Below are 12,689 nucleotides of genomic sequence, written 5' to 3'. Positions count from 1 at the left end.
TCTCATGCAGTGGCTTGTGACTTGAAGGAATTTATATTCTGAAAACGTGCATGTGTGAGAGAGAGAAGAGGGTTAATGAAAACAGTCATAACCCCCTTAGTGTGTATATATTAGATATATTTTAACAACAAACTCTCTTCAATTACAAAATAAACTGCATATATCAAGTACCTTTCAACCACTTCCTTGCACTTTGCTCTTTATTCCCTCTGAGTCAGGCCTAGTACCTTTCCACTAACTGCCTTAAAAAAAGTTAAATATCACAGAAATGACAATTCCCCTGCTATTCCTCCTTCCCAATGCAGATTTGATCCAGACTCCTGCTCTGCCTGGGGGATGGTGACCCACATCCAGTCAGTCTTGCAGCCAAAGATAGCTTAAAGGTTCAATATCTTTTAAATCAGTAGAAAAAGAAACTGGAGTCCAGCTTTTCCTATGTTTCCTATGTTCCTATGATGAAAACTTTTCATCATGTTTTCAGCTCTGATATAACACCTGAATTTAAAGATAACTATTGTAAAGAGTTTTTTAAGAGATAATGTAAAAGACATCAAATATAGATATAAAAACATACATTAATGTGGCAAAGAATTTTAAACATTCAAAAGTCAGATTATAATTTCTATAACCACTGTCACTGGGCCACACTATATATATATATACACACAGATAGTCTGTGCAATTTCCATAAAAATCTACCTGAGTTGTCCACACCTACATAGAGACAGAAGTGAAATCACTGTGTATTAAAGTTAGACTCAAAAACATGACTAGTAATGCAGAATATTCCATCTGTGCAATACAGCCAGGCGACAGCGAAGGAAGAAATCATCGATTTTGAGAATATAAAATTGTAACCGTAATAGTGCAGTGAGTTTTGCTACAGAAGTCTTGTTCATTTTACAGGGAGGAAAAAAAAGATCGAAGACTCAATTCTCCCAACTTCACTGAATTACAGAAATGTGCAAGCATAAAAACATGCATCTCAATGATCCACCCCCCCCCGCCCTCCACACACACACACACCCTCTCACTCGCCCCCCCCCCAGGCACAGACACTCCCCAGGGCACACGCCCCCCCCCGGGCACAGGACACCCCCAGGACACGCTCACCCTCTCAGTCGCCCGCCCCAGGGCACAGTCCCCCCGGCAGCCCCCCCCCCGGCAGCTCCTCGCCCGCCCCCAGAGCCCCTCAGCCGGCCCCGGCCGGGCCCCACCTGCAGCAGCACGGCCAGCAGCGCGCACAGATACACCTGGTAGGGCCCCATCTGCCCCACCAGCGCGAAGGCCTCCTCCACCTCCATGCCGGGCCGGGCCCGCGCACGCCCAGCGGTAGCACCGGGGGCCCGGCCAGCCCCTGCCCCAGGACCGCGGGCAGCGCATCCCCGCCGGGCGGGAAGCACCAGCGGCTCTGACCGGGCAACAGACACGACGCCTCGGAGCCGGGAGACACCCTGCGCATGCGTGTTCTCGCGCGCGGGGCGAGGGGGTGAGAGCGAGAAACCGGTGACGCAGGGGCAACATGCGATCGACGAACTAGCGGCGCATGCGCAGTGCGGCCGTCCATGGACTACGGGCCTGCACCATTGCGGCTGAAGGAAGGGGCGGGGCTTGAGGGGTACAAGGGCGGAGCGAGAGTAGAGGTGGGCGGGGCAGGGTGAGTGGCAGCGTTTGCGCCGGCGCGAGCGCTTAGAAGGGCAGCGAAGGGCGGGTGCTGTAGGCTCCGCGTGATGGGGGCGTTGGACGTCCCGAGCAGGGTTGGTGCTGGGAGTGTCGCGCTGTGCATGCGAAGTGCCTGGCACCCAGCTCCAAAGGCTGCCTGCCTGGATTGCGGGGGTGTCTATGCAGGAGTTACTCTGGACGTGCTGGACCAGCTCTGCACCTAGGCTTCCAGGAAAAAAAAATCAGCTTTGTCTGCAGACCACAGAGAAACTCTCAGCCCAAAAGCAGCGTGCTGGGATTCTGTAATGACCAGGCAAGAGTTTGCATATCCCACAGCCCTGGCAACAGAATTATGAGTGTGTCGGGTTTAAGTATTTACTTAGCTCAAGTAGTGAGACAAATCCAACTTTTGTAGCAGGAGGACCTGAGTTGTATCCCCAGTGTTGCCCCGAAGTTGAGGATGTTCTCTGCATAGTGTGCAACATCAAGAAAACAACAAACTGTCAGAGGCCATGAATTTATTACAGTATATTTTCACCTGATCTTCACAAGAAAACTCCAAGAACATGAGGATACCAAGGTTTTGGTGTTTGTTATTCCATGACACTTTTTTTCCTGTGGTAGCAACAGTAGCTTCCACTTAGCAGCTTATGTTGCCAATGTGGACACCCAACCAGGCCCTCACTCTGTAATGGTCAGGCCTTTTGCTTCCCCCGCCCCCTTGCACCCATGTGCACTCTGGTCAAAACCTTATGAATTTTTGTGGGGGAAAAAAACCTATTCAGGTGAAGAATGCAAAAGCTAAAAAAAGTATGTCCACTAAAATCAGGCTTTTCCAGTTTTTTGATTGTTACAAAAATCAGTGGGTTCTGAAGAGTGTGTTTGTGTGGGGGCAAGGGGCCTTTTTAGAGTAAGCTAGTCAGAATAGGGTGAGGGATCCACTAACCCATGGTCTCACCCTTACCCAAATCATAAACTCACTGCCTCACCCTAAATCTGGAGTGACTCTGGTCTCTTCCAATAGGCCTTTGTGAGGTCTTGCACTCCAATCTAAAGGGGTAGTTGTGGAGAGCACTTCAGCAGCATGCAGGAGTATGGATATCTACTGCTACTTCCATTTCCTACCACTCATGACATTACCACTATATGCAAAAAGAAATAGATTAGTCAGGTTGGGCAGACCATAATATGATTGCCCCCTCTTCTTTCTTGCATGCTTTGATCAGCAATGGAATAGTTAAAATATTAACTTTTAAAATGCCACCATTACATTTCTTAGTGAACCTCCCCATTGAGTTGACTGGCAACAATTTACACTTACGGTTACATCTGGTTCACATTTTGAAACTTATCTTCACAACCATAATGGCTAGAGACTTTTTTTTAACTGAAAGCTTAGCCTCAGGAGTGTAAGGAGGCAGCCACTGAGGAATAGTACCAGCTCACCATGCTATCACAAACTGGCAAAAATTAATTAGCATGCACACAAAACCCTTTACCAACTGAAAGACCAACAATGCCCTCGTTTCTGGCTTATTAGGAAAATTGTCACCGAAAAAAATGTACAGCGCTGGCAGCTAAACAAGAATTCCCATATGAAGGTCCAACTGCAGCCCTTATTCATGTCAGCAATCCATTGAACTCACTAGCATAACTCTCATGAGGAAAGACTGTAAGCTTAGGTCTCAGTTCCATAAATTACTAGATATGCACGTAAGTATCTACCTTGACAGATGCATTTTACAAGTTCACCTCTCGCTAAGAAAATAGGTAAAACCACCTTATTAAAGCTGAGAGACCATTCCAACCCATCAGAATTTTGTTTCCCATTTACAGTATCCATTCTAAATAGCTCTGAGGTTGCTCTTGTGACATTGCACCCCATAATGCTTTATGGAAATATGCTTATGAATGTAAATATGACAACTGGAATATGTTTTATGCTATATATGCCATGTAACATCTCTGCAAAGGTTATGATCTACTGCAGTGGTCCCCAATGCAGTGCCTGTGGGCGCCGGGGCATTTATGTGCACCCCCCTAGTGCCCAGCATGGGAGAGAAGCCGCGGCCCCGCACCTGCCGGGGACAGAGAACTCTGGGGCTGCAGGCTTCATTCTATGTTAAAGTAAGAATAATAAATATATTTGGACCAGCAGTTCAACAATGTTTTACTTCTTTAAAATAAGATGAAAACTGTTTATGATATTTATTTTGTAAAAACTCCTTAATTTTTCTTACAGGTAGATAAAAAAAGAGCAAATTCACATGGTAAGGTGAAAGAGTAATTGCAGAATAATTTAATTAATACCTTTTACATGTAAAATTACCCTTTTTATCTTATGGATTCATATATTATGTAATATTAAATATGATTGTCATATTATTTAATGTACAAATACAAAATAAGCCTTAAGTTAAGTTACAGAGGGTGAACAATTTATGAGTTTATCCTGTATAAGCTTTATACGGGGTAAAATGGATTTATTTGAGGCTTGGACCCCGTTGGGAGCTGGGCATCTGGGTGTTGGAGACAGGAACACTTCTTAAGCTGTTTTCAGTTAAGCCAGCAGCTTTTAGGGGACATGGTTCAGACCTGGGTATGTGTTTGCAGCAGGCAAGTGTGTCTGGCTCAAACAAGGCAAGGTTCTGGAGTCCCAAGCTGGCAGAGAAAACGGGCTCAGAGGTAGTCTCAACACATCAGATGGCAGTCCCAAAGGGGTTTCTGTGATCCACCCCCCCACGCCCTTCTTAGGGGAAAAACAGTGCTGGAGTTCTTCTGGCTTCCTTGTAGTACATGTTCCGCAGCAGCATGACATCAGCCGTCTGGAATGTCATCAGTGAAGTGGTAATACCTGTCATGGTACCTTCCTTTGCTGGCTTTCTCTTACTGTACATGAAAGTTTTCTAACCAGACTAATCATCTGCATTGCAGCAGGCTTACCCCATAATGCTATGGAAGCCTAGCATATGGCTAATTACTGTTCCGCTAAACAATCCACTAAGGCCTTTTTGTTTCTCTGATGTACCATTTGCATTTTTTGCAGACAGTGCAACAAACAATTCCTTTGGAGGTACTTTTCAATTTTAAATGAGGATCTAGGAAGATGAATTTCTGGTTGGAATGTGAATGATGTTACAGCCTGGCCCAGCCCTCCTTTCTGGACTAACACAAGTCTTGTAAATGGACCCAAATCCTGGACTCACATGCTTCCAGATCTGGATAGTGACTGGGAAGTCACTGCTCCTAGCTCTGGGTCTCTTGGGCACACACCCAGGTGCAGATCCATGTCTGACACCCCTCTTGGGCATTGTGACCATGCAGTCAATCCAATGTAGGGTACATCTACACAACAGCTAGACACCTATGGCTGACACGGAAGTTTACCCAGCAATGAAACTGCCCTGCAGCCTGAGCCCCCCGAGCCTGAGATGTCTGGCAAGAGCCAGCTATGGGTGTCTAGCTGCTGTGTAGATACACCATTAGACCATGGAACCAGTGTCCCAGCCCTCCTGAGCCCCCCAGTGGCTTAGACACATTTCCCCAGAGTCCACTTGGCTGTGGGAGCTCTAGTTCCTCAATTAACCCTTTCAGTGACAGCATGGCCGGCAAGCAAGGAATACAGGCTTAGCAAAGCAATTTCTTACCCACAGACACTTTTTTTTCCTTAACAAAACACATTAAAGGGTTACATATCTTTGAAAATCAGCAGACAGTCCTAAAATGCATGTTGGTCTCAGCTAAAGACTTACCATCCCGATGCTGACCTAAGTAGGACTAGCTTCTTCAGGCACCCCTCCTGTCTATCACATGCCACTATTCCACTCCGCCATCTGCACACTAAACCCAACAATTGGAATTAACCCACAGTAGTGCAGCCCTCGGGGACTTAACTATTGTGTGTCACAGGCAGAGAACAGGAGGGACTGAGAGGCACCAATGCCTGAGAAACTGATTGAGACATACCCAGACGATACTCTGACTGGTCTGTGGACATATCCTAAGGTTACCAATGGCTAATCCTCTCAACCTCCCCACAACAGCCTAGTGGTTGAAGATGCTACTCCACTGGACACTCTTATCATATGGTGCCCCCAGCTGAGGAACAGAGACACAGGGACGTCTTCAGAAGAAGGGGTTACTAATCAGGAATGTACACAGCTTGCAGTAGAGCATTTCTCTATCTAATCAGTGTACATCTTGGAGGATCTCCCTGCCAGAAGAAGTCTAGGAGCCTCTGATCCCCAAGGACCCATGGTTATCTCAGATAAAAAGGGTTACCAGCGTTACATAGAGGAGACTACACAATCATCTTCAGGAGAAGGCTCTCATTTTACAGTATCAGGAAGAGACACTGCACAAAATCCAGTCCCTCCTGGCAAAGAAAGCCAATTGATCCTGCACCACTGGAAAAAGAGGGAAGAGAATTTCAGGTGATTCCCGATACCCAAGAAAACAGGAAGCTTCACCCCTTCTTGGATCTCAGCAATCTCAGTTTTTATGTAATGAAAGGAAAATTTCAAAAACCTTTCTCTGGGGACACTCATGCACCTCATAGAAAGCAACTGGCTGTGCTCTGGAAATCATGGACACCCGTATGTCCTCAAGGGTATGTTTCAACCACCCAATGTATTATTCATGATTACAGTAATTATTGTTACTGGAGTGTCCGGAGGATCAAGGTCCAAAAGTGTAGGGTGTTCTACAAACAGAACTCTTGCCCTGAAGAGTTTACAATCAAATTTAAGACATGAATCAACAAGAGGAATGTGGGAGAGAGAACATAAGAACGGCCATACTGGGTCAGACCAAAGGGCCATCTAGCCCAGTATCCTGTCTTCTGACAGTGGCCAATGCCAGGTGCCCCAGAGGGAGTGAACAGGTAATCATCCCCTGTCGCCCATTCCCAGTTTCTGGCAAACAGAGGCTAGAGACACCAGAGGACAAGGAAAACAGTGACATGAAACACATGGGTACATAGACTACTTGTGTGCACAATTAGATTTTCTTTGACTCAATTGATTTTATTATTTATGATCAATGTTACAATGTAAATGAGATGAATATAAGAAGTCCCCATTGGCCCTGTGCCTAATTGATATCAGCTGGTAGTTTTCCATACGCATCAGGATAGCAGTGGGTTGGAAAGGATTAGAATAAGAACAGGGTAGTGGTTTTATAACTAGTTCAGGGAGAGCACAAGAGGAAACACAGAAGGAAATATGCAGGAGAACAAACACCCATTGCTGGCATCATCAGTGGAGCAAAGGGGCAGGAGAGGACAAAGTGTGTTGTGAAGGGCCTTAAAGGTCAGGGCAAAAAGCTTGTATTTGATGTGGTGAAGAAGTGGGAGCCAACAGAGAGATTCAAAATGAGGGTGGGTATAGGGATGACATGTTTAGAGCAATGGGCTGGGAAAGTGACCTTGAGCATCATGTCCAGAACACTATTCATATTATTACCCATAACTCTTCTGTATAAAACACAACTTCAGGAGGCCTTGAAGTCTCAGCCGAGACCTTCACATTCTATGGGGGTTGCAGATAACTTGCAAACCACTCTAAGGCAGTAGCAATTCAGTCTGGGTCAGAATTTCTAGCTGGCCCCATTTCTACAATTGATCTCGCCAGAATTTTGGAGACGTTAAGATCTGGATTTAGGCCTGAACCTCTATATTGGACCAAACCAGAACTCCAGGTCTGAACATCACTGAACTTTGGGAAAGTCAGAATACAAAACCAAATCTGAGCTTTGCAGCTCAGGCTCATCTTTGTTAACAAGCATGTCCGATATAACTCATTTAATAGTCACTGTCAAGTGTGTGTGACTATTAAAATCACTCCCAGGTTAACAATAGTGATGTTGCAGGAATCAGCATAACTGAGTGCATTGGCCAGAAGGATAAGGATGATTATAAAAGAGATTTTCATGGTCATAGATGTTGGCATTTGCATTGATGGAAAAGGAAATAGAAGATTAAAAACAGCATGTGCCAGTATGATGTGGTTTAAATGAAAGAATCAGGTTTTGAATGTTTCCCTGAGGCATGTGTCCTCTGAATAACACAGACCCATGAAGTGTAGGCTTGGTTGCCAAAAAAAAGAATTACACAACTGAATAGAATGAGATGTGTAAATCACTTTTGTGAAGGGGGAAGACCTGTATTTGTTTTTGCTCCAGATTTATAAATCTGGGATTTTTTTGGAACAAAGAATTCCAGAAGTTCTATTCTTATCCACAAGGGGGAGCAGAGGTCCTATATAAAATGTGTTTAGTCCTTTCAAGCAGAGCATGGCTGTCTAAAACAACTAACTACAGCTGAGGGTGTGGGAGGAATTAAAGAGAAAGGGGTGATGGCCTGGGCCTTAATTCAGTAGTGGGCATACATAACAAATATAAAATAGACAGGAACATCAAAGTCTGTGGAATCATAGATGACTCATCCAGCTTACATAGCCAACAGTATACAAGGGAGAAGTGTTGCTAGCATCATATCTGACTGCCTGACTTCCCTAACCCTATGGATCAAGTACCAGTTTTGCAGCTGCATGATCTGGAGGTAGCCTTGCCATGTGAGAACAACTGAGACTCAAACCTGCAATCTCATAGAATATCAGGGTTGGAAGGGACCTCAGGAGGTCATCTAGTCCAACCCCCTGCTCAAGGCAGGACCCATCCCCAGACAGACTTGTGCCCCAGATCCCTAAATGGCCCCCCTCAAGGACTGAACTTACAACACTGGGTTTAGCAGGCCAGTGCTACCTGCTAATGGCCCCCCTCTAGGATTGTAAGCAAGTGCTAGGCTACCAACCCTTTAGACCAGGGGTGGGAAAACTTTTTAGCCTGAGGGCCGCATCGGGTTTCATAAATTGTATGGCGGGACGGTTAGGGTAGGGGGTCATGGCCTGGCCCCCGCCTCCTATCTGTGCCTCCCCCAGGACCCCTGCCCCATCCACACACCCCTGTTCCCTGACAGCCACCCCAGGACCCCTGGCCCATCCACACCCACCCCGCTCTCTGTCCCCTGACTGCCCCTGGACCCCCGCCACCCCATCCAACCCCTCCTCTCATTCCTGATAGCCCCCCCCCCACGGACCCCTGCCCCATCCAACCATCCCTTCTCCCTGTCTGCCCCTGGAATCCCACCCCTGACTGTCTCCTGCCACCCCAGCCAACCCCCCCCTCCTTCCTGTTTGCCTCCCAGGACCCCTGCCCCCATTCAACCCCCCGTTTCCCCCTGACTGCCCCACCCCCTATCCACACCCCAAACTCCCCTGCCCTCTATCCACCCCCGCTCTGTGTCCCCTTACCGCACTACCTGGAGCACCGGTGGCTGGCGGCGCTACAGTTGCACCACCCGGCTGGAGCCAGGCCACACTGCTGCCGGGCCACCACCACACAGCACAGAGACTGGGTCAGGCTGGGCTCTGCAGCTACGCTGCCCCAGGAGCTCACAGCCCCGCAGCCCAGAGCATTGTGCCAGTGGTGGAGCGAGCGAGCTGAGGGCTGCATGGTAGGGGGAACAGCAGGGGAGGGACTGAGGCTAGCCTCCCGGGCCAGGAGCTCGGGGGGCCAGCAGGATGGTCCCGCGGGCATAGGGTGACCAGACAGCAAATGTGAAAAATCGGGAGCGGGGTGGGGGGTAATAGGAGCCTATATAAGAAAAAGACCCAAAAATCGGGACTGTCCCTATAAAAGGAGGACATCTGGTCACCCTACGCGGGCACCATAGTTTGCCCACCTCTGCTTTAGACACTAACATAGACTGGGATAAATCCACCAATCTGAACCACTGGAGGGCAGGAGGGAGCCTCTGTTTGTACTTTGAGTGATTTTAGTGAAAGGGATCAGATTGATAGCCCCAGAGAATAAAGTTCTCTCTTTATTCCCCTAAAATATACAACTCAAGCAGCAGCAACACGAGCTTCCTTCTCCTACTCCCACCACCTGCAGGGTCCCCCTGACCAAGTCACAAGATCGCTCATTCTTCATCACCCATTCAGTCACTGCCGGAGACTGCCAACCCAGGTGTCAAGTAGCACTAGTGGATGGTGGTTTTTTTATGATGTGGAAATACTAACTATCTATTAGGAATGAGCGTAAGACTGCTAACTAATTTCATATAGGCCACTGAACAGCCATAGGATGATAACAGCTCCATTGAGGTTTGATGGTCTGAGTGCACCTTCAGGCTTCAACAATATTAATATGCCTTGCTACTGACTATGTCATAGATTTGCCATTGGGTCTGACTTCAGTGCATGATATTCTAAGAGGATTTGGCATTTATGACTGGTTCATTGGCCTTGACACCTGAGGCACAGAGAAAAGAGGAGTCTGCAAAAGTCTGAGCGTGTACGTCAGACGCCTTTAATGATTGCAGTTATTGGAGTGAATTGTGCTGAGGGTACAAAGGACTGTAGGGATGAAGGCATACCCAGGAAAGCAGAAGGTGAAGAGATGGGTTACTCCCCTGACCCAGCTGTGACCGTAGAAGAGGAGCTCAGTTTATTGGCAGAGTTTACTGCTTGTTTCCTCACAGACCATTTTATGATCTGGAGAGCAGCGATTTTAATCAGAGATTCATCCTGGCTCCCATGCTTTCCCATGGGGAAGAACTGGGTGAGAATGTAAAAATAGTAGGGAAACTTGGAGCCAGTGCCCATGAGTTAACTGATTTCATCAGAGTAGCAAAACAATATACATACACCGCCACAGCAAAGTGTGGAAATTATAGTCCTTCTGTATATGGCTCTGCTGTGATCATAGCTGAAATACTGCAGTCAGTACTGGCACCACATTGTCAGAAAGTTATTGACAAATTGGCGGGTGTTTAGAGCAGACCAGCAAAAATAATCCCATTTCACTGGTCAGGAATTGCCAGAGCACAACATGCTGTGGTCAGGTCCCCTCCAACAGCCAGGGGAACCAGCAGAAGGTGGTGTAGAGCCTAAGCAGCATAAAACAGGGACTGAGGATGTGACCCATGGAGATACACTGGTGCACAGTGAGTAAGTGAGAGGAGAACCAGGACCTAGATCCCTAAAAAATGTTGGTTTTAATAATCCATGATGTCATTAGTAAATCAGAACAGGATTTGACAGTGTCATTTTAGTGACCGATAGATTGATTGCCAAAACAAGGACTTTCCCATTTAAGATGGTCTCCGATTTATTTTACACATTTGCTTTACTGAATACAAAGATCACAGGAAACTGACTGAGTTGTGTTATTTATATGTACTGCGCTATTAGATTTCAAGGAGTCTGCTGCCTGCAGTGCAGCTGCTATTTTGTGAGGCAGAGTTCCTGCAGCATGTTCTAGCGGAGAGACACACACCATGCTCTCTGTAGGAGACTTTCCTCCTGTTCTTTTCTGTTTTGTTATTTTTTTCCTGATCAAAAATAAAAGTGCATTCAGACTTTTAGGCCTTGTTGACATTAGACTAAGTATATTTTGAGAGGAACATTGTTTCACTGTTCTATCAGTACAAGCACTAGTGTAGATAAGGGATGGATGGGGTTTTTTTTGTGCCAACAAGTCATTTAGACCTGCTCTGAGCAGAATTAGAGAACACAGTGGTAAAACTATCAGCAGTCTACACTAGTGCTTTCATCACTGAAGCTGCACCATGAAAAGTAAAATAGTGGGAGATTTTGTGGGAAACGCTAGTGTAGCCACAGCTTTAAATGTTTGCTCCTTGTGCATGGAAAACAGCCTGGAAGTGATGAGACAAAAACCACAATACTGTACAATGCAACTTTATTTTTGACAGCATAGGCTATTAACGGTATGCCAACTCCCTTACAAAGTTAAATCATAGGCAAAGGACAGGGAGAGATAGCTCAGTGGCCTGAGCATTGGCCTGCTAAACCCAGGGTTGTGAGCTCCATCCTTGAGGGGGCCATTTAGGGATCTGGGGCAAAAGTCAGTCTGTGGATTGGTTCCCCCTTTGAGCAGGAGGGTTGGACTAGATGACCTCCTGAGGTCCCTTCCAATCCTGATATTCTATGACAGAGATAGCTAACAGGTGATTAATATGGTGTAAAAGTCTACACAGATGGATAGATAAAGGAAGGTATATTCCGATTATTTAGACATGGACCCAAGCAGCAAAATTCAGATCAACATCCAGATTCTGAACTCCCTTGAAGTCTCTGGTATTCACATCTGGGTGTTTGGTTCAGCCCAATACAGACATAGGGAGCAGCTGGGGAATTCAGTTCCTGATTTCAAACCTTCTCCAAGTTCAAAGGTGTTTTTGATTGAATCCAGAAGAGATTTCCATCCTCTTTTGCTGACTTCAGGCAGTGTGCACCTGCCACCCATCCTCATCACAGAAAAGCAAGACTTCTTTAAATAAACACTCATTAGTCACTGATTTCTTCTGAGTTTCAGTTGGAGTCAGTGAGTGAGTTTACATTCTATTTCCAATTATCTGTGAATAAAGCAAAACAGCTACACAAACCTAGAGGGAGGGAAGGGAGAGGGACAATAATCAGAAGAACACTTTGGATTCAGTTAAAATAAGTCAATCCTTAATTCATGTACATCCAAATCAGTTTTTGTTTCTTTGTTTTTTAAATTGAAAAGTTTCTCCTATGGGCTCTTTATCTGATATTTAGCTATAAGGTGTAGCACATTTCACATTGATGTAGTGAGAGGTATTTTATTAGTCAACAAGTTAACTGTCATTTATTAATAATGTATGTACTTAGCAGCAAACTCAGAGTCCCTGGCAAGTCATTGCACCTTTATGCCTCAGTTTCCCCAGCCAGAAAATGAGAATAATAATATTTGCCTGCCTCCAGGAGTTTTGAGAGGCTTCCTACACTCATGTTTTAGAGCCCACCCCAAAGGCCATTGAAATCAATGAAAAGACTTCAGTTGCTTTGATTTCAATGGGCTTTGGATCAGCTTGTTGTGGCAGAGCTCTGACCTTGCTCCCGTGGGTCCTGCGCTTCTAGGCGGTTTATGCTTAGCCTCAGTGGCTCACTGTGACCCTCCACGTAGCCCTTCTCTCTCTA

At 46.2% G+C, this 12,689-nt stretch overlaps 1 protein-coding gene across 7 annotated transcripts in view; it reads right to left on the bottom strand.

Moving 5' to 3' along the window:
- SLC22A15 (solute carrier family 22 member 15) overlaps nucleotides 1–1,523 on the bottom strand; it is a 42,744-nt gene extending 41,221 nt beyond the window's left edge. For 3 of the 7 annotated variants that reach the window (XM_039537573.1, XM_039537607.1, XM_039537597.1), the window contains exon 1: nucleotides 1,218–1,520. In XM_039537573.1, the coding sequence (XP_039393507.1) occupies nucleotides 1,218–1,304 (87 nt within the window). In that variant the 5' untranslated portion in view covers nucleotides 1,305–1,520. Of the gene's footprint in view, nucleotides 1–1,217 lie in introns of all 7 variants that reach the window. The other 4 variants (XM_039537582.1, XM_039537615.1, XM_039537622.1 and 1 more) reach the window with 3 other exon arrangements.
- Between the last annotated feature and the right edge of the window lie 11,166 nt (nucleotides 1,524–12,689).

The sequence above is a fragment of the Mauremys reevesii genome, linkage group 1, assembly GCF_016161935.1.
Source record: "Mauremys reevesii isolate NIE-2019 linkage group 1, ASM1616193v1, whole genome shotgun sequence".
Classification (NCBI taxonomy): Eukaryota; Metazoa; Chordata; order Testudines; family Geoemydidae; genus Mauremys; species Mauremys reevesii.
This window is presented reverse-complemented; position numbering and strand designations above follow the sequence as displayed.